Source organism: Diabrotica virgifera, chromosome 4, assembly GCF_917563875.1.
Source record: "Diabrotica virgifera virgifera chromosome 4, PGI_DIABVI_V3a".
Taxonomy (NCBI): domain Eukaryota; kingdom Metazoa; phylum Arthropoda; class Insecta; order Coleoptera; family Chrysomelidae; genus Diabrotica; species Diabrotica virgifera.
The window spans coordinates 264,961,326-264,984,479 of NC_065446.1; the positions used below are offsets into that span (position 1 = coordinate 264,961,326).

The 23,154-nt window shown below is 31.7% G+C and overlaps 1 protein-coding gene across 1 annotated transcript in view; it reads right to left on the minus strand.

Annotated features, from left to right (window-relative positions):
* The window catches only part of LOC114325135 (succinate dehydrogenase [ubiquinone] iron-sulfur subunit, mitochondrial), a 55,503-nt gene that overhangs the window by 10,265 nt on the left and 22,084 nt on the right, over positions 1-23,154 (minus strand). Inside the window, exons 3-4 of the mRNA XM_050650027.1 lie at positions 19,674-19,805; positions 18,248-18,410 (exon numbers count right to left, since the gene is read on the minus strand). Of these exons, the coding sequence (XP_050505984.1) occupies positions 18,248-18,410; positions 19,674-19,805 (295 nt within the window). The remainder of the gene's footprint in view (positions 1-18,247; positions 18,411-19,673; positions 19,806-23,154) is intronic.

Below are 23,154 nucleotides of genomic sequence, written 5' to 3' on the forward strand. Positions count from 1 at the left end.
TTCGCAACTGACGGAATCGATTTATCTCTGGAAGATAAATAGGCATAACAGTTTTCGTTTTTATAAATACAAGAGTTCAAAAAAACTAATTACAAGACGCCATATTTAAAGAGCTCTAGCTCCCTTAGCAAGCATTTTTAGACTAGATGAATTGGGTTAAATTGTCTTAAAATTATCTGAGGAATCTCCGGTCTTCGTTTGTCGGGAGAGTTTCTGGACACCATGTATAAACTAAAAGTCAAACAATTAGATGCACGTCATAGATTATAGATTTAATGACTTCATAATCCACCGGTGCAAACTTGACGGCAAACAAATTTAACAAATTTTTCCCCATACATATATTAGTTTTTTCGCTACCGTCAAGTTTAACGAGAAAGAGCTGTTGCCAAATAAAAAACATCTCAAAGCAGCTACCGGCTACATTGTTTCTCTTTGTCTTTAAGAGTGTGAAACAAAGATAATTATAGTGTCACACTGATATTGTCCTATAAAAGGTTATGTATAGTGTGACCAACTCCAATTCAGTCGAATCCGGGACAAGGCTGAAAAAAATACCTGAAATCCGGGACTTTTCAATTAAAATCGGGCTATTTTTCTTTTCTGAAGACGATAATTAAAATACAGAAACGAAAAAAAGTCCACCGGACTTAGATGTGGTATTAGAATTAAACTCTAGAAATTGTCGACTTTTTTTCATCCCACCAATTCAATTTGATGTGAATTCTTAGAAGAATAACGTATTCAAAATAGAATTTTACCAAAACGTTGAAAATTCGGATGGCCTGGAAGCCTTGTCCGGGACACGACTTCGTAATTCGGGCCATGTCCCGGATTTTTCGGGCTAGTTGGTCACACTAGTTATGTAAGATTTGTGTTTGTTTATTTTTTTTTTCTTCTTTTTTATGACCTTTGGGAGCTGTGCCCATTTAGTCAACACCATTTCTTAAAATTCACGCTTAACTAAACTTACCCCAAAACAAGACTATTACAAACCTATTCGACCAATCAAGGATAAGGGAGGGAAAGTGAAGTTGGTTAAAATATAAACTAAATAAATAAAATATAATTTGAAAACAATAATTTGACATTATATTTAGGTAACCTCCAATATTATGACAGACATCAGTTACCATTTACAATCACATCAAATATAATAATGGCGTCATATAAATTCGTCACTAATTCTAGCCAATGAAATGATCGCTGTAATCGGAATGGCATGCCAAAAAATCTGATTAGTCCCTATATTTTTTTTTAATTCAGAATAGGGCAACAAGGGGAAAATTACGTGCATACCTTATTGTTTGACTTTTCCTATATCTATATGGAGCAAAATTATGTAAACAGGTTTATTATTATTTTTAAATTATGATTTTTTGGCATATACAGTCTCTGGCCACATTATTATGACCACCTATGAATTTTTACAAAAATCAACTATTCCACTGGGTACATTTTGTTTAAAAATTTATTTTTAATTTAATTTTGTTACGTAAAGTTAATGCTATATGGGCTATTCCACGAATATACGTCTGTCTTGGATTATCGCGACAACGAATATTTTAGTGTGCAACATAAGAAGTGCGAAAGTAAATGGCTCTAATAATTGTTCCAATAAACAACAATGTATTTTGCAATTTACTTTCGTTCTTCATAATTTGCACAGTAAAATATTCGTTATCCAGATAATCCACAACAGTCGTATGTTCGTGGAATAGGGTATACATTAACTATAGTATATTTAATAATAAACAGAAATAAAATATTTGAATATGTGACATATTTAAATTAACTTAGAACACTCCGTGTACAGGTTTTTAAAAAAGATTTATTACAAATTATCTACAAAATACGTCTTTAATGTCGGAGAGCAGATTCTAAACTGAATTAAAAATGAAACAATTACAACTAACATGATAACAAATTATGAAATACAATAATGCTGAAATTGCTGAAACAATATATGCTTTCTAGCCAACGTCCTCTAACCTTGTGCATACACTGCTGTTCCTACACTATAACTCCTCCCCCGTTAGAATAGAATAGAATAGAATAGAAATATGCTTTATTGTCATGAAAAATTGTACAATTTTATCGACAAAGCTTATAAAAAGTCAAGACAACAAAACAATAACAATTCAATTTACTAAAATTACATAAATCGTCAATATATTTACAATAATAACAATAATAATGAAGTTAAACAGAAGTAGTCAATTGCAAAATTTAAGTAAATTGCAAATGCATAGTCTACCTAGTAATTAATAAGTTTAAAAGTTAAGCTGCTGCATATGACACCCAAATATAGACAAAAAAAATGATAATAAAAATACTACTTGTGCAAAGGGTACTGTAATTTCTTAGTTATTGATTAAGAAAATCTTCTACTGAATAATATGGTCTTTCAGATAGGTAGGCTTTTGTCAGTTTACGGAATTTGGGGAAAGATGCTGCAGATTTAAGTTGTAGAGGGAGATGGTTGTAAAGTTTTTTTGCGGAATATAATATAGATTTCTTTACTAACTCAGAGGACGGGGTCGGCATATAGACGTCAAACGTAGAATTTCTCGTGAAGTAGTCATGATTAGGTCTTGGTGGAAAGACATGTAGATGTTTACGAATTAAGCAAACAGTTTCTAAAATATACAAAGATGGAAGGGTTAAAATTCTGTGATCTTTGAAGTAACTTCTGCAATGTGTTGTTCTTCTGAGGCCAAACAGATATCTAATTGCTCTTTTTTGTAATTTGAAAATAACATCGAATTGGGCAGCTGTACCAGAACCCCAAAAAGGAAGACCATAACGAAGATGTGACTCGAACAAAGAAAAATATGTTATTTTGGAAGATGCTAAATTGAGTTCATTCGAAACAGATCTTATAGCATAGCAAGCTGAGGATAGTTTCTTCCTTAACAAATCGATATGGTGGGACCATTTAAGTTTGCTGTCTAAAAAAATACCAAGAAATTTCACAGAATCAACGGTACTGATCTGGCTGTTATTAAGAGGTAAGGGTTGAAGGACTCCTTTATAAGACAATGCTACTGTTTTATCTACGTTAAACGAGAGTAAATTAGAGTCAGACCAGGTTTTTATTGTAAGTAGATCAGAAGTTATAGTAGCATGAAGAGTTGCAATATTTGAGTTGCTCCAAGTGATACTGGTATCATCAGCAAAAAGAAAGATTTTTCCATCGATTTTTAAACTAGTGATGTCATTAATAAAGATAAGGAAAAGTAGAGGACCCAATACTGAACCTTGAGGTACCCCACATACAATGTTTTTGAGACTAGAGTCTGTATCGTTTGCTCTAACCAGTTGTTTCCTATCATCCAAGTAAGATTGGAACCAATCTAAAGAAATACCTCGAATTCCGTAGAAATTTAGTTTTCTTATCAAAATGTTATGATTTACACAATCAAAAGCTTTGGCGTAGTCACAAAAAACGGTGGCAGTGTGAAGATTATTGTTCAGTGCTTGATAAACCTCATGTAGTACAGAAAAGATGGCATCAGTGGTGCATTTATTATTTAAAAAGCCGAACTGATTTTGTGATAAAATGTTGTATTCAACTAGAAAGGACATAAGTCGGGCTTTTATGAGTCTCTCAATAATTTTGGAGAGTACCGGTAGTAGTGCAATAGGTCTATAATTGCAGGTATTAGATATTTCACCACCCTTATGAAGAGGAATAATGATGGCTGTCTTCAGGCACTCTGGAAATTTACCTTTCTCAAAGGAATCATTAATTAGTGAGATGAGGACTTCTAACACATTTTCTGGGAGATTAGAAAAAATTTTTATCGATAGACCATCAGTACTACAGGAGGATTTGCTTTTGATACTATTGATTGTTTGGATCAGTTCAGATTTATCAACTGGTTTTATAAAGAATGAATTCGAGACCTTTCTTGAATTAGGGAGATAAGCAATGGGATCTTGTTGTGGCAAAATAGTTGATGTAATATTTTTACTCACATTAACAAAGTATTCATTTAGATTTTCAGGGTCTGGAAGGGAAATTGTTTTAACAGTGTGGGTTTTATTTCGAAGATCGTTTATTATGGACCAAGTTTCTTTTGCAACACTTTTTGAGCTTCCCAAACGGTTATGGTAGTAGTCTTTTTTAGCTGATTTTATAAGTTTAAGATAGGTTGCCCTGTACTTGGTGATATATTCAGTGATAGAAACGTTGGTAGTAAATTTCCTGATATAGAGAAGAGAACGCATATTCTTGGAAGATATTCGGATACCTTTAGTAGTCCAGGGTTTGCGATGTTTTGGCTTAATTGCAATTAAAGGAAATGCTTTATTGAAGATACGGACAAGCTTATCCAAAAAAGCACTGAAATTATTATCCACGTCCATAGCAGGAAAGCGCCACTCAGAGGTTAAGCATAAATTTTGGAAATTACGAAAGTTCCGGGTGGAAAAAATCCTGCCTAAACGTCGGGTTTTCAAGGAGGGTTTGCTCAAGATATTAAACTTCGTATAAACTGCTTCATGATCAGATAGTCCAGCATTAATAATTGTAGAGTGGACATCAAGGGGTGAAAAATCTGAGACAGTATAATCAATTATGGTAGATGAAGTTTTTGTTATCCTTGTAGGAGAATCAACGTGCATTGTTAGACCATAAGATTCAAATATGTTGACCAAGGATATTTGTGTAGCACTAGCAGCAGCATAATCAATGTTAAAGTCCCCGCATAAAATTTTTCTACTTTTATGGGGCAGGTCATCTAACAAATTTAGCAGGTTCTGAAAAAATAGTTCCACGGAAGAGTTAGGTGATCTATAAATGCAAATAATATAAAGATTAAGATTCTTATTGTAAATTAACGAAAACTCAAAGAAGGCTTCACTTAGCAGAAAGTCATATTTTGTTACCGAAGAAAAATCATTGCTCGTAGATAGAATTAGGGTGCCTCCGTAAGCTGAGCTTGGACGATCATACCTAGCAATTGTGGTGTATTTTTCTACAAAAAAAGGCTCGTTGACTTCAAGCCAGTGCTCTGTAACCGCAACTACCGGGGGAAATCCTAATTCCTCTAGGAACAAAAACAATTCATCAGTTTTGTACCTTATAGAACGAATATTAATCAGAACCATGCTAAAGTTGTTATCACTAAAACAATTTGAGGATTCTAGTCCCTCAGAACACGTCGTGATGTTTAAAAATTTCGTTTTGGAGAGGCAGCGGAATAGTAATTTCGGTGACATTCCCTTGATTTCTGCAGGTGAATAATTCTTTCAGAAGTGAGAAAGGATCTGTAAGCATCAAGATCAGCTTCCACCTCATCTGGACCAATCCCATAGGCATTGTTAAATTCCAGCAGAATTCGTCGTAGATCTTCAGTCTTAGTGGGAAGTCCCTCGGAAGCCAAAAAGAGTTTAACGCTTGTATTGGTAAATCCATCGTAAAACACTGAATCTGGTTGGTCGTGTAGATAAGCAAGATGAAGTTTAATGGCTTTTAAGATATCCGGTTCCCTTAATCTGGCTAGAAGATATCGACTATTCGAGTTATTGGTTAATCTAACTCTTGGTGGGGTCAAAGGATCCAGATTTATCGAAGGTTCTAAAGTATCCTTCTTAATGAAATTTACAGGCGAATGGAACGGATTCTTAGATTTACAAACTTCGATGGCCTGCTTGTCTGTACGTATGTTTGTGTTTTCTACTTCATCTTTGTTCTTGCGAGAATTGATAATTGGATTTTCCAAGGTGACAGAACTTCTGAGATTCTTCGGATTCTTATGTGACTCAGATGAAAGCGTTGGTTCAGAATTGGATGATTCTATAGACCATTTGATGTTAACACCATGTGGCCAAATTTCCTTATTAAATAATAGGTTAATAGCTGTTCTAGATTTTATACCTATTTTGAACGAAGAGCCAGTTGCTGTGTCGGCATCTTTAAGGAGTGTGTAACATCTAATGTATTCCTTAATGCCTAGCCTCTCTTTGATATAGTGCACAACTTGTATAGGGGTGTACGTTGGGGTCAAGTTACTAATAACTACAAAGTGACATTGATCTTCTGTAATTTTTGGCTTTTGCTCTGGACTTGGTTCGATATGTCGGGGCTCTTCAGTTTGGGTACTTGCGGTGGCATAAGATGTATTTTTCTTCAATATCTCTTTTTTAGTTGGTATATTAGATAGATTTTTTGTAAGACTGCTCATTTGATTTGACATATCACCGATATTTGAAGAGAGCCTTTCTAATCCCAACTTAATCTCAGTTGAATTTGTGTCTTGGATTTCAACCTTGATAGTCTCATCTGAAGAAGAGCCGAAAAAAACTGACGATATATTAAAAATGTCGTGTTCCATCTGCCTTACAGATTTTAAAACCTTCTCAGGATTCAGCAGGTTGTTTAGTTTGTGGATCTCGTCAATTTTTTTCGTAAGATAGTCCAGTTTGCCGTCATTTTTAGTTAATAGGTCATAAGTCTCGATGAAAACAGGCAAATTGTCATTTAGTTTTTTAGTAACTTGAATTAAGGCCTCAAAGTTCTCTAAAGGTATTTGATTTTTTGATAAATTTGTAATTTTGTCATTTAGGGCCGATTGTTCAATTGGAGATTATCTTCAGATTAAAAATAATCTTCAATTAAACTTAATATTTCGTTGTCCAAAGCAAGTTTAACATTTAACCATCTGTTAACAAGAGATTATCTTAATCGCTCAAAAACGAAGGATTAAGGGTGTTAACTAAAGATTTGTAACCTTACTTTCTGTTTTTAAATTAAATATTTTCAATAGCATTCCACAATGAAACAACCATAGTTATTGCAATAGGTAGGTATAAATATTGTTCTCTCTACAAATTTTCAGTAGTAATAAGGTTTGCAGTAATAATCTATTATAATTTCGTGTCTCTAATAATAATAATGGCTATTTCTAATATTGATGTTTTTTATTTTGAGGATATGACATATCACAGAGGACGAAGATGTCTTAGCTGTTGTTAATATAATTTAAAAATGTAGGTACCTACTTCTTAAATAATTTATAATATTATAACCCAGTGATATGCACATAGGCAGTACAAAAATAAATTAGATTTCTCAGTGTATAGGTACTTATGCTTCTACAAATTTATTCATGATAATTATTTATAAGTAAATACATATTTCCTTGAGTTTCACTTTCTTCTTCATGTACTACGTCCTTTCAGAACGTTGGTTACCATCATAGCTATCTTAATTTTATCCACTGCCACCCTAAATAGCATGTTTGTATCAATACCATACACCAATCTCGCAATTTCTTAAACCATAAGGTTCTTCTTCGTCCTGGACTGCGTTTGCCTGCTATTTTTCCTTGCATAATATTTTGCAGCAACCTATATTTGGGACCTCTCATTACATGTCCGAAATACACCAGCTTTCTCTTCTTGATGCTTTTTATAATCTCAGTAGTCTTGCTGAGACGTTCTAGTATTGTGGAATTTCGAATCTTCTCCTCTCAGAAAACTTTTAAAATTCTTCTATAACTAAAATTCAAGTTTCACTTGCTTTTAATTATGTGTAAAAATCAGGCAAAAACAAATTGGAAAATCTTTTTATGAATTCTTTTGGGAAGGAATGATATACAATTTTTATTGTCAAAAGCTAAAAATTAACATTACATTAAACATATGTTTTTTTGACGTAAAATTAGCAGTTCTCCTGCTTTTATTACTTTGTTCCATTTTAATTATGTTTAATTATGTAAATTAAATAAAAATAATCACTGATACAAATTAACATAACAAAAATGCACATAAGTTTTAGAAGAAAATTTAAACATCATACGTCAAAAATCATTAATTTTACCACAGAACACACTTTTAAGTACAATTTTCATGATAAAATTTATTCCAAGCCGTTAATTAATAACTGGCAACATTGTCACCGCTTCAGTACTCGGGTTTAATGAATCCGAAAGTTAACCAGCATTGAACAACTTATTAAAAAATAATCTTTGAATTAAATTTAAACATGGTTTACTTAATCCATGAGTTACCTATTGATTGAACAACTGGCCCTTAAATAATTTAAACTTGGAGAGTCACATACGGTACAAAAGAATCTAAGGTGAGAAGACTTTTGGTCCAATAGGGCTTTAGTGATGGTCTTGTTTAATTTTGTACATTTCATACAGAAGTTTCTTTGGCAATCTCCATTACATCTTAACTGGTTGTATTTATCCGAGTCAGAATATTGTGTAAGACAATGTTCACAAGTGTACGTCATTTTCAAGGTTAGATGTGCAAAAATTAACTAGGTCGATGTGATGATGGTAATAAAAATTGAAACACTTACAGCTAGTATCCACAACACATAAATCAAAACAAATAACAAAACTTGTAAACACAAGGAAACAAATCAAAACATACATCCGTATACTTCCACTGCTGGTAAACGAATGATGAAGGAGTGAGGCTCCGTCAGGTAGCCGAGTTTTATTTTCTCCTTGTACCAATGTTGACTTTGTTTTTCTTTGTTGTCTTCGTTTGTAAATAAAATAAAATAAAGATACGATAATACAAATATACAATAGAATAGTCCATACGCTTGGAGTGTGGAGTTTCCGTTATTATAGGAAATGGTCCATTGGTATGAATTTCTTTAAGTTCTAGTGACTTCAGGTCAATTTTCATTGGTAAAATTTTGATGGGATTAAATCGAAATTTTGGTTGGTTTATTATCAGTGGTTGTCCGTAAGTTTTTTCTAAAAAGACCAATTCTTGGTTTCTAAATATTATTTTGCAATTAGAATTTTCTATAAGATATATTCCGGTTAACGTTTTAATCTCTGTTCCTTGTGGACAATTTATAGTTAATTTTTCTGGTGAAGGAAATATAGCTAAAAATTGATTTACTTCTGGGATGATTTCAATATTGTTTTTTGAAATTTCGACTCGGATATATTGGCATTCAGAAGAATTTCCATTGGTTATTATTTGTTCTTCACATTTAAATTTATTATTGTTTTGAAGGTGACGAGGGCATTGGAATATTTTACCTTTAGTACATATGTCGTTGAGAGGTTTTATTATATTTTTGGATTTCAGCAAAAATTTTGTGTTTGGTATTATTGTTGAGAATTCTGATTCATGCTCTGTGGGAATAGGTAATAAATAAAAGAGTTCAAATTCTAATTCGAAATCAATGGGTATAGAAAGAAAATAGGTTATTTTATTTTTGTCTATTTTACAGTTAACTTCTAATAAAGATTCAAAATTTAATATGTTTTCATAATTAACTTCAAACGGAAGTTGAGATTGGTAATGGGAAGAGATTTTTCTTATTTCTTATAATAAGTCTCGGGATTTTATGATGCTTGGGTGTAAGGTTTTGAGCTTACAGAATGTGAGGGAGTTTTCGATATTTTCTAAAACATTAAGTATTGAATTAAAGATAATTAGCATTTCATTAAACAAATCTTTCAAATAGACAACATTTTCAAGATTTCCTTGAAAGTTAATGATATCTTTGATTTCTAGTATTTTAGACTTCAGATTTAGTTCGTTATTTTGAATGTCGACTACAGTCTGATTAAAATTTTTAATAATTTCGTGGCTTACAGAGTATTGCATTTGAAGTTGATTTTGTAAATTAATTTGGTTTTTCTTTAAATGTTCCAACATTAGATTTATCCTTTCTCCGTCATCTGAACCTAAGTTACCAGTAATGGTTTTAACTATTAATCCAAGACCATTTATTAACCCTCTTCTTTTCCTTATACTAGTAGAATGAATATTAAAATTATCTAACTTATCATCTATACTATTCTTAACATACTGAATTAAATTAATAAAATTTTCAGTTTCTGACCTAAAGAAAGTATCATTTGAAATATTAGTTTTGAGATGGTCGTACTGAATATTTAGATTTTTGTATTCGTTTAATAATGGATTAAGATCATAAAAGTGGATAAAAGTATGACTTGCTTTTTGTAATTTGGCAGGTCATAGGTTAATGGGTAGAATGCCCATATTGTTGCTAATATCCTTTATGTTGATGGCTGCATGCCCGACTGCGATGCACCTGTAATAAAATTATAAGGTTTTTGTTTAGGTCGTTTAATATTAGATAAGTGTATATCTTCAGTTGTATTTTTGTGTCGAGTAACGATTTTGGCTGTTTTTCTTCCGCGATTAATGCTTTTTATTTCCTCCTTTTGATATTTGTTTTTGGTTTTTCCTTTAATTTGTTTGTTACGCACAAATATTTTGGAAGGAATTATTTCAGGTACCTCTTCACGATTTAAATTTGCTTTTCCAATTAATGTTTCTTTATTTTTTTGTAAATTTTTATTTATTTCTGAATACAGTAACTTCATTTTTTCTTTATGGTTGATTATATAATTATTATTAAGTTGTTTTTCCAGATCTAAGTCGAAAATAGAAGTATTCTCTAAATGTCCATTTATTATTTCATAGGATTTAAATTTAGTCGCTGAGTGTATACTACTATTATAAGCCAATAGGGCATAATTGACTTTTTGTTCTATTGGTTCGTTTTTAAAATCGTCGCGGTTATTAAATAATCTAATATGTTCGATAATTGTACTATGGAATCTTTCGGCAATTCCATTGGATTCTGGGTGTTGTGAGGTTATAAAATGGATTTTGATTTTATGAACAGCAAGAAGTTCTTGAACTAGAGAATTTTTAAGTTCGGTACCATTATCCGAAATTATTTGTTCGGGTGTATTATGATGAGAGAAGTACTTTATTAGGTCGTTTACAACTTCTATTCCTTGGGCGGATTTTAATTTGTAGAGTTGGGCATATTTGGAAAATGAATCGATTACGGTTAGAAATTTAGTGTTTTCTAGTGTGATTGTATCGAGATGTAATATTTGGAAGGGTTTGATTGCTGTGGGGGTAATATTGAAAAATGGTTTGATTGGGTTTCTATCGTATTTAGTTAGTTGACAGATTTCACACTCGTTTATGTAAGTTTGAATCGAAGCTCTTTGATTGGGCCAGTAATATATATTTTTTATGCGCGACTCGGTCTCATCTAATCCTCTATGGTTTTGTTTTCCTTCGTGATAGTTTTGGATTAATTCTTTTATTTCATTGAGAGGAATATCAATAAGTTTCTTTGTACATTTAATGAAGGATATTTGGGAATTTTTAAAGAATTTTTGGACGACTATGCTAAATTTTTCGTATATGGGATCCTCAAAATATAAATGATATTTTAATTTTGGGACAGTATAATCTTTGACGAATTTTATGACATCTTTTTCGAATTTTTTTTTTCGAAAATTGTACCAGAATTCTGCGCTTATTATTAAATAATATTATAATATTGGGTATTGCTGGTTCGAAGTTTACTTCAGAAATTATTATTTGATTTTTTCCTATATTTACGGCACATTCTGCGATAGGAATGCCGATAATTGGATTTTCTTGACTGGTGTGTATTGTGTTACCTTCGTCATCTGCTTCTTCGCATTCAACTATAAGTGATTCGTTTTCTACGTCATTATTTGGGGTATTAAGTAGTTCTTCGTCAAAATTCATTATATAATCCATTTCTTCTTCGGTATTTGGTTGTGTTTCATTTGTCTCATTTACATTTAATTCTATTGTGGATAGAAAATCACTATTAGTGTTTAACGCACCTTTTTTGTATACGACATTGTAGTCATATTCTTCCAATTTGAGGTGCCATCTAACTAACTTTGAGTTAGGGTCCTTTAAAGAAAATAGGCATTGTAATGGCTTGTGGTCAGTTACAATTGTAAACTTACGACCAAAAAGATAAGGGCGGAAATATTTCACTGCCCAAACAATCGCAAGTAGTTCCTTCTCAATTGTTGAGTAGTTGGTTTCGCTTTTATTTAAAGTTCGACTAGCATACGCTATAGGTAAATCAGATCCAATTTTTCCTTGGCTCAATACAGCCCCTAGTGCAAAGTTGATTGCATCTGTGGTTAAGTTGAAGGGTTTAGAAAAATCAGGGTACTGTAGTATTGGATCATTAACAAGAAGATTTTTACACATTTCAAAACACTGGGAATAATCTGAATCGTTTACGTTTATAATTGCATCTTTTTTGAGACTAGAAGTTAAAGGTTTAGTTAATTTTGAGAAATCTTTTATAAATTTTCTATAATATCCCAATAATCATAAGAAACCTTTTAGTTGTTTGGTATTTTTTGGAATAGGAAAGTTTACGATAGCTTTAATTTTGTCTGGATTGGGTTTTACGCCATCTGGTGTAACGATATGTCCCAGATAAGCAACCTCTTTTCTTAAAAATTCTGATTTATCAATTTGAATTTTAAAATTTGACTCTCTTAATCTCCTAGAAACTTATTTTAAATTTGTAAGGTGTTCTTGGAGACTGGTACTAAACACTATAATGTCGTCCAGGTACACAAGACACTTTTCATTTTGTATTCCTCGAAGTATATTGTCCATGACTCTTTGGAAGGTCGCCGGTGCGTTACGTAATCCAAAGGGCATTCTAAGGAATTCGTAGTGACCGTTTTCTATATTGAACGCAGTTTTGGGTATATCTTCTTCGGCCATATCTATTTGATGAAATCCCGAAGCAAGATCTAAGGTTGTGAAATACTGACAACGACCTAGTTTGTCAAGTAAATCGGAAATATTAGGTAGGGGATATCGATCTCCTAAGGTGATTTCGTTTAATTTTCGGTAGTCAACTACGATTCTATATTTAGGTACTTGAGAGTTGTCCAATTTTTTGGGAACGACCCAGATCGGGCTCGACCACTCTGAGTCAGAATGACGAATAATATTTTGGTCCAGCATACTTTGAATCTGGTTTTGTACCTCTTTTCTATAGATTTCAGGATATCTATAGGACTTCGAATAAATAGGTATATCGTTAGCTGTTTTAATATTATGTTTTACTTTACTAGTAAAAGATAGCATGTTGCCAGTTACATGAAATATATCTGAAAATTCTTTGATAAGTTTTAATATAGCTTCCCGTTCTTCGATATTCATGTGTTCAGTGCGAACTTTGGAAATATCGAATTTAAATTTTTCTGCGTATATATTATTTAGATTAGGGTAAGCTGTGCTATAATAGTTTTCTGAGAAGCTTTCAGCTTCGATGGGTGAAGTGAAAGTAACTTTACATGCATTCTCAGAAGAGTTCAAAATACTGCAAATGGCTTTAATAATTTTTATCTTTTGTTAAACATTGTGGGATTTCTACGTTCCCAATTTTCGTATACGGGATTATTACATCGCCATTATTGACATTTAGTATGTCTACGGAAATTATTTGCTCCGTACCAGGAGGCACTACTATACAATTCATGCTATCCTCGTTAATATTATGATAAAGAATATTTATTTTATTATTTTTTGTTATTAGAACATTATTTATTAAATCTATTTTAGCATTTAGTTTCTTAAGATTGTCTAATCCTAATAAACAATCAAAGTAGTCATGAAATTTAAATATGCAATAATTTAATTTCATGGGATTTTTGGTTTGGAATATTTTAGAAGTAGGAATCACAGTACAAAAATTTTGTTGGCTCCTGCCTAAAGCGGTTGAAACTTGAAAAGGTTTCCGAAAAATGGCATTTTTAAAATATTTTTCTGCTACATTTGGAACACAAACGACTTAGTACTACCAATATCAATTAAAACTTTCAGATTATTTTCAGGAAAAATTATATACGGTAGTTCACTTTCTTTATTGGTTAAATTTAATAATTCTATTCTAATTGGTCCGAGGCAATTTCCTCTAAAAAATGATCATTATCTTCTTGGTATACATTTTTATCTTCGGAATTATTTATTTCGTCAATATTATGTAATTCTTCTTGAATTATATTTTGTGGTTGCCTAGCAAAATAATTTTGATTTTGACTACGAGGTTTGTATCGATTTTGATAATTTTGGTTCGGTCTGAAGGTATTATTTGTAGAAATAGTCATCGGAGTTGGGTTTGGAAGATTTTGGTTATGATTAGGTCTAAAAACGTTACTAGTTCTGCTAGTGTTAGGTTGATTTTGATTATTATTAAAATTTCGGGTTTGTGTGTTTTGATACTGAGTTTTTGGGAATTGGGAATAATTATTATTCCTTTGGTAATTATTATTTTGGAAGTTGAAATTATTTGGTGGAACATAATTAGATGAGTTTGATTTGTTTTTATTTGAAAAATTATTTGATAATGAGGGGTTTTGATTTTTGGGAGAATTATTTTGTCCCATATAGATTTGGAAATCATTAGTGAGAACATTTAAAGCTGTGTTCATATCATTAGGGTTTTTAGTACGCATAAAAGTTCCTAAGGGTTCTTTCAGACCTAGTAATAATACTCTTAAAGCCAGATTTCTAAAATAGCTACCAAGTATCTCTTGTTCGTTACGGTTAGAACGAGTTTGCAACAAAGATATTTGTAGATTTAAGAGATGCTGTATTTTTTGGAAAAATTCGAAAGGCGATTCATTGCCTTGTTTAAGGTGTGTAATTTCTATACTAAGTGTATAAACGTCTCTTTTATCTGCATAAGTATTTAATAGAGCATCTTTTAAATTTTCCCAAGTTTTTATACTACATGATGAAATATTTATGGCGGCTTCGCCTTTAATTTTTGCTAAAATGCTAGAAGTCAGATATTCATTCTGAAAATCGGTTGGATCGGCTACATTATAAAATTTAGTGACTAGTTTTTCGCAAATCTCTATGAAGCGAGGAAGTAATGCGACATCTCCATGAAAATCTGGGATCATTTCCAGATATTCTTTTTTGAGTTGAGGTACAGCCGGTAAAGCCATAGTTAATTTGGGTTTTGATAAGGTAATTTTTGGAAAAAGATTAGAAGTATTTTCTTGATTTTTAAATAATAAATTAGTATTGTCTGAGTCAGAATCTGAATCAGAACTATCTGAATTAATCAAAATTTGTTTCTCTCTATACGACATAAATAAAGGTACTTACAGTAAGATTAGCTTCCAGCCCATCTATGCTCGAGTCCACGATGAAACGGCAGGAACAGGACCTTCACAGGAACTTCAATATTCACTTGAACTTTTCCGTCACTATTCTTCAGATCAGGCTACTCAATTCACCCAACCAAGAGTCTATACTCGCGGTGCCGGTTATTTATTTGTTCGATTGATTATTAAATCGTTAACACGAACCGGGATTTATATCCGTTAAACCCGTTAAATCAATCCTACTGACTGCGCCAATTAACTTCGAACACTCCGTGTATAGGTTTTTAAAAAAGATTTATTACAAATTATCTACAAAATACGTCTTTAATGTCGGAGAGCAGATTCTAAACTGAATTAAAAATTAAACAATTACAACTAACATGATAACAAATTATGAAATACAATAATGCTGAAATTTCTGAAACAATATATGCTTCCTGGCCAACGTCCTCTAACCTTGTGCATACACTGCTGTTCCTACACTATAACTTTTATATATTTTTTAATATTTTGTTGAGCTTCTAACCTTAATCCAATAGAAAATGTTTTGGAACTTTTAAAACGACAAATTTCCAATGAAAAGGTCACCAACAAAATTGTTTTATTTGAAGAACTAATATATCATTGGAACCACAATGAAAAATTGAAGCAAATTGAATTTAACCGCATTCAAAGTATGCCAAGATGGGTACTAGCAGTAATTAAAGTTAAAGGGGGCCACAACAAAATATTAAAAACATATAAATGTAGGATTGCAAATAGTTTACCTTATATTTTAAATTCCCCTGTATATCATTTTTCTTAATTATTGGTACGAGAACGGGATAAGGATCTCACACATATGGATGTTGGCCCAGATGTGCAGATCGAATTGGGGATTACGGCGACGGTAGCGGACTACTTTTAACTTTAGATTGAACCAAATTTTATTACTAATAGGGATCGAAATTGATTGCAGTAGAATTTTAATAATTTCGGATTTTAAGCATGAAGAGGGGAAGACAGGAGACTGTTTTGGTTAGAGCGGGCAATCGATTCTAACACCATAAACGCGACGGACCTGTTCTTAGGGATAATACTTAGACGGGTATTATATTGATTAGACGCAAATTATTCTATAAATACATTTCCCTTTTGTAAAAATAAGAACACGTAAGATTTTGGTCGCAAATTACACAAGCACTTTTACATTTCGTTAATTTAATAGTAACAATAATTTAGTCATCTATTTTATTAATTAAAACTGTTAAACATCAAACGGACTTTTATTACGATTGTCTTTAAGGAAAACCTACATAAATATGTGACATTTTGAAAAAATGTTTTAGGGAGCGTTCAAGTATTACGTAACGCAGTTTGGGGGAGGGATCTTGTAAAACGTTACGGCGCGTTACATACGGGGGAGGGGGGTTCGAAGTGTGCGTTACGTAACACTGTTTTTTAACTTAAATAAAAAAAACTACGGAATCAAAATATCCCAGCTTGGCAACTTCTATATATAACTACCACTTAAAATCTACCAAATTTAAATTGCGCATCTCAACCGGTTTTAGAGCAATAAATAAATCTTCAGTTTGTAAGAAAAATTTCAACATCCCGTATCTCGGAAACGAAGCATTTGCGGACATATGTTTATAAAGCAAACTGCCATTTCTTTTTCATGTAGAATTACCTTAAAGTTTGTCGCACACCCTGCATTGATGAAAAGCATGGCTAGTTATTAAAGTACCTAACTTTTTATTATCCAACATAAGAGATTGAATAAAAAAAAAAGAATGTGTGTGTACTTTGTAAGCACGTAAGAAGTTATACTTCTATTATATGATTTCAACGAAATAAAATACTTTAAACAGTTTATTTTTATTTTATTAAACTAATTTTAATACTTACCTACCACTTTCTAAAATTCCAATAATTAAAAAAAAGACAGCAATTTTCCGCATTTGAACCCGGGATCTCTCGATCTCTGGTCGAATGCTGTACCAATGACGCTACGAAGGCATTGTTTTTACGGTTTCTCGGACATTATGACAAATCACGGTAACAAATAGACGAAGTGAAGTATTAAATATAAAAATGTTTTAATAATACGTATTATCTTACTCCCGAGGAAGACAAATCCAAAGACACAAAAATTATAATAAATATATTTACTAATAACACTAATATACTTTTTCCACGCCTTTTTTGGACTGATACATGTAACTTAAAAGATTTAGTAACAGACAACATACTGTCTCTGTGCGCATGCGCGCAGAATAATAAAAATTCACTCTTTATCGCATCTGAAGAAGTATAACTTCAAAATATTTCAGAATGCTTCAGAATGTTAAGAAAATCTGAGGCTATAGGTGGATTTTAATTTCAGTATTTTATAAATGATAGAATAATCCACAGGGTGATGCGCACTTTGAGAAAAAAAAAACACAGTTTGATTCGTACACCCGGTATACAATGACAGTTTACCTGTCTAGCAACAATATTAATCAGTTTAAGTTTCAACTAAACAGCTGTGCTTCGGCGCTTTAAAACTGCGTTCAGTCTGGTGAATGGTATTTTTCCGTTTGACACTTTCATACTTGGTTTTGTTTGTGTTCTCATCTGCTCTATGAACTTAACCTAAAACGAGATTCGTTGTTTTTGTTTATTTATATCGTTCAACGATAACTTGGACGTGTCTTAAACAAATTTAATTCAAAAATGGATAATATACTACATCTATTGTTGGTTGAGAATGAAATGAATAAGAAATAATTTTTAGTGCTGCTGTGCTGGACTTGACAGAACCATTGGATGATGATGATGATGATGTATTCCCATCATAAAGAAATAATAATGACACGAGAAATATGAATTATGTTGAAAATATTGTTCCTCAATAAACAGATTTACAATTTCGTGAGAATATACAATTATGTATCTTCTGTTTCAATTACTTTATAATTAAAATTATTGTAAAAGTAAATATTTTCAAATAAGCGCGCCATTACAATACATTTCTTAAACACGTTCAATATTGAAGCGATGCAAATCCTACGTTGAATAAAATGGCGACCGCTTCGTCAACACGTTGAAGTTTACTCTAAATTGACATTGAAGTTCACCGAAAAATCTTAAACAGTTTCAAAGCGCTGACATAGCGCACTGGTCTTGGGAACGCACCCATTGTTAAAGAATAAGGCTATAACATATTAAAAAATCACTTTTATCGGACAACAGGTTTAGGAAATTCGAGACATCAAAAATGACCCATTTTTAAAGTGGTGCGTTAATTTCTTGGAGTAGTGTAGTTGTTTTACCTGCATTAAAACAGCAGGGCCTAAATATTTATCACCATTCCACCAATAACTTGGACAAGAAGTAGAACAACATGCACATAAAATGCATTCATATAAACCATCCAACTTCTGTCTATCTTCTACACTCTGCAAATATTCAGTGTTTTTCTTTTGGCTGTCATCGCTGAAACATTTATAAAGTGATCAAATGAAGTAAGAATCAAAATTATTGGCATTAGTACTTTTTAGGATACAAAAAGAAATATGGAGCACAATATTAGAATATAAATAGGGAACTTGCATAAAATTTTTAACTAGACAAATAATATGCTATAAATCTAAACAGAACATAATTTAAATTATATATCAAAGAAAAAAAAGTTGTTTTTGTCTTTCGTTTGCACCCTAAAGACGACTAAAATCGAGAAAAAATTTAAATTATAGCGGTCAGCCCAAAACGCGACCTCATTGGTCGTGACGTCATATCATTGTAATGTTTAAACTCAGCGCCATCAATTCATTAAGCTTTATATTCATTTACTTGTTGTAATCATTTTATGGTGTGTTCAGTTTTATAAATCTTTAGATAGTTGCTATGAACTATATTATTATATTTCGTAATATTTTAGTGTTTTGGTTAATCTTTTAAAATGACCGAAGAGGGTTTTTCTAAAGGGCAATCTGATAACTTACCCAATGTAAATATGTTTATGGTGGCCATGTGGCCACATATTTTAAAAAGGATGAAAATTTTTCACAGAGTTGATATTATACAATATTAAATTATTATTTTTATCTTTTACATCTACATATTATATACATTCTGTATTAAAAAGTTCTTTATTCTTTTTGTTCAAAATACACTTGATTTATTAAAAAAACTATTAAGAAGACAACAGATATTACATTAAAACAACATATACTTACATTAGAATTAGCTTCGTATCCATGAAGGCCTTGACAATGAACTAACATGTCTTTAATGTCCTTTGTTACCACTTTATTAAACTCCCTTTCTTATCAACGGGTAATCTAATAAATATTTTATTGGGAGTTTCAATGGTTTTAATTTAACAGAATGTTATTAAACAACACTTTCATAGTTTTTACTTTTATTTTCCATAGTAAAAATACACCCAATTCATTACTATCTCTTCAAAAACTGTGTTTTTGAACTCCAAAGTAAACAAAATTGTATGTACTTTTAAATGAGAAGTTAGAAATGTCATTCAAAAGATAATAAATATGACGTCACAAGGGTTCGCGTGCTTTTTAGATCGTTTGAAATGATTTAAATACATAGAAGATTTTAAATTTGTACTTCTGAGTTATTATGAGGTTTTGAGGCGTGAAATTTTGGAAATCTTATTTTTAATCGAAACTGAACATTATTATATAATAAAAGAAAAACGTACAAGTTCCCTATTGAGAAATTAGACAAATTTACCTTCTTTGCAACCATGGTTCAATTGATTTATATTGTCGATAGAAGTTATTCATATCAGGCACCAAGTCTTTTACTACATACATATGAGGCAGTGGATAAATCTTTGTGGACTTACTGGATGTCTCAATTTTGCTAAAAAAAAATGGTGTTTATTTATTGTTAAATTACACACTAACAGCCCAAGAGTCCGTGGCAGCCAGGCATTCTATATTTAATAAAAGCTTGTGACGATAATATAATTTTATCGTCTAGAGTACACCAATGAATTAAGTAAAACTTGTTTTTGTACCGTCTTGGACGATATAAAAGTCGGATCGAAAAGCCTAGTTGATTATTATTCTTGGAGCGTTGATCGAAGAATAATAAACAACAGCGAGGTATAAGAGGTGAGTTTATGTAGGTAGTATTTCCCGACCATATTCCGCTGCCGTTTTGGCAAGCTGAGCGAATCCGACAGTTTTCCTCTTACCTATCCTTATACGAGCGGTGATCGTATATCCCTAATATGTCTTTTCATCTGGCGAGCTGAGCGAGATTTCCTTTCCTCCCTTTCCTTATGCATTCATGTCATATTAATAAAAGAAATTTAATAATATTTGACGCGATCGTCAAAATCATTCATTCATGTACAAAATATCGTCACATCGGTCCGAACAGAAAGCTCCATGCGTAGATTATAAATATATTTTTATCGAAATTAACAAGTAATTTTCGTAAGGCTAATTATCTTATCTTTTGTATGTTTTGATTCCAAATAAAAATGTCTTAAAAAGCGAACTCTTTTCTTCGACTGATTTAGTTACCTTACCTGGAGCAACAACGCAACGACCTCGTTACAAGCTGAAAGTTTCTGTGCGCATGTCTCTAACAGGTAAAAACGATCAGTGAGTTCGGAGTTTGGATCGTGGTTACTTGAGCAGGTAACAGGTAGCAAAGGTGTGTAAAATATAATTTTACTTTCGTTAAAAAAACCGCATCGTTATTACCTGTGTTGGGGATATGTGCAGAGAAGCTTTCAGCTTTTATTAAATATGGAATGCCTAGCGGCCACGGGCTCTTGCTCTATAACATTTCGTTATTGATTTTTAAACAATATAATTTGTTATACACTCACGGACAAAAACATTGCGCTTATTTTGGCGCTCTCTGAACTAACTAAAATAAGACGGTTCTTGTTTCGGTTCACAACGAAATCATTATTTATTATTTTTATTAGTTTTACTCCTATTCTGAGTATTGGGAACTAATCTTTGTTGGAATTTTACCGTGCTGGACAGGCGGGTAGTGAGATACAGATGCAACCTGATTACCTGATAGCTCCGACGATTCGTTGGCTTGCAAATTTTAGAAGCCACGAATGGTGTAACCATAAGATTAGTTCTAATAAAGTTTTATTTTTAATATTGTTATTATTAAAATTAAAACTTTCGTTCGTCTTCTTCGTAATGAACGTAAGAGAAAAAAGAAACGTAAGCAAAATATTTTTTATGAATACGCTAGCTGTTTCCGTTATATAAGTTATTTTTAACTCAACCTAGAATGAAGTAAACACTTTTCACATTTTTCGAGCAAGGATGAAGTACATCTACATGGTTTTCAAATAATCTTAGTACATTGACATTGTACATTTGTAATTAAAAACCATATTCAAATAAGCAATAACAGCCTTCTACTTAAAAAAAAAATTCTGAAATTTTCCTAAATTACCGACTCCAACATCATTTTTATTTATTAGACATGTAATAACTCTTTTAGGTACTAGTTCACTTTAGAAGATCAAAAATAAGCATTTTTTCAATATTTTTTTTCTCAGAACCCTTATTAAAAATTAACAACAAACAAACTTTTTACATATTAATATCCAGCTCTTAGAGAATACAAAAAATATATCTCTTTTCATTTATGCACGTACACGAATATTTTAGGGGGCGCCAAAGTCGAGGCCTCGAAAAAAGTAGTTCCGATGGCGGACAGTTAATCTCAGAATTGGGATCTCTGAAACAAAAAAAATCGTACGGCATTTGAAAATGGAAGGTCTCTTACGTGACAATTTACCACCGTTAGTGAAAAATTCCGCAAAAAAAAGATTTTAGGGAAATTAAAAAAAAAAATTTGTGAAAAATCGCCTGTTTTTCTTCAGGTTTTCATGGTTAAAAATATTTTTTATTTTTTGGTCAAATTGTGGTAAATTATCACGTAAGAAACCTTTCTTTTTCAAATGCAGTACGATTTTCTTGTTTCAGATATCCCATTCCTGAGATTAACTGTCTGCCATCATTTTTCGAGGCATCGACTTTTGCGCCCTCTACAATATTAGTGCACGTGCATAAATGAAAAAAGGTATATTTTTTGTACTCTCTAAGAGTTATGTATTAATATGTAAAAAGCTTTATGTTCATTTTTAATAAAGGTTCTGAGAAAAAAATTCTTGAAAAAATTGATTATTTTTGGTCTTCTAAAGTGTACTAGTACCTTAATAATTTTAGGAAAAAAAGTTATTCTTCATAAAAATCTGTGCATGGTCTAAACCTCAAGATGCAACCAACAGTTATCCAAGTTTGTTAATTTTATACGAGGTGAATTTAGAAATTCTTTCTAAATTCATATTATTTGACGAGAATCATATAAACATTGTTAAGCAATCCCAATAGTGGAGTCAATGAAGGTGGATATGAGTTATTACCTCAGATTTCGTTGAACCTCCATCGATTTTCATAAAAATTGGTAAGTGGTTAAAGGATACCTCAAGGAACAAAGGTGACATAGTGCCAACTTGCGCTTTTTGCATTTTAGGGGTGAAATACACCCCTTTTTTAAAAATTATTTTTTAGATTTCTGAAAGTGCAGTCACTGTAAGTTTTCACTTCCTATTTCGTTGAACCTTCATCGATATTCATGAAAATCGGTAAGTAGTTAGAGGATACCTCAAGCAATAAAAGTTATATAGCATCAACTTGCGCTTTTGCATTTTAGGGGTGCAATACACCCCTACTTTTTAAATTGTAAAAAATGCAGATTTCCGCATTATGGCGCAAGTAATCTTTAATTAAGAAAAATAAATATTTGTTTTATAATTATGTGCATGAATTACATTTTTTTTTAATTTTTCAAACCTTATAGTAACCAAAAATCCGAAAATTAACAAGTCGAACATCACGAAAACCTTATTCTTCTATATTTCTGAAAGTGTAGTCACTGAATGTTTTCACCCACGATTTCTTTGAACCTTCATCGATTTTCATGAAAATTGTTGATTAGTTAGAGGATACCTCAAAAAACAAAAGTAATATGGCACCAAGTTGCGCTTTCTGCATTTTAGGGGTGAAATCCACCTTTTTTTTAATGATAAAAATGCATATTTCAGCATTCTGGCTCAAGCAATCTCGTTTAATTAAGTAAAATAAATATTTTTTTACATTTATGTGCATGATTTATAATTTTTATTCATTTTTCAAACCTTATAGCAACCAAAAATCAGAAA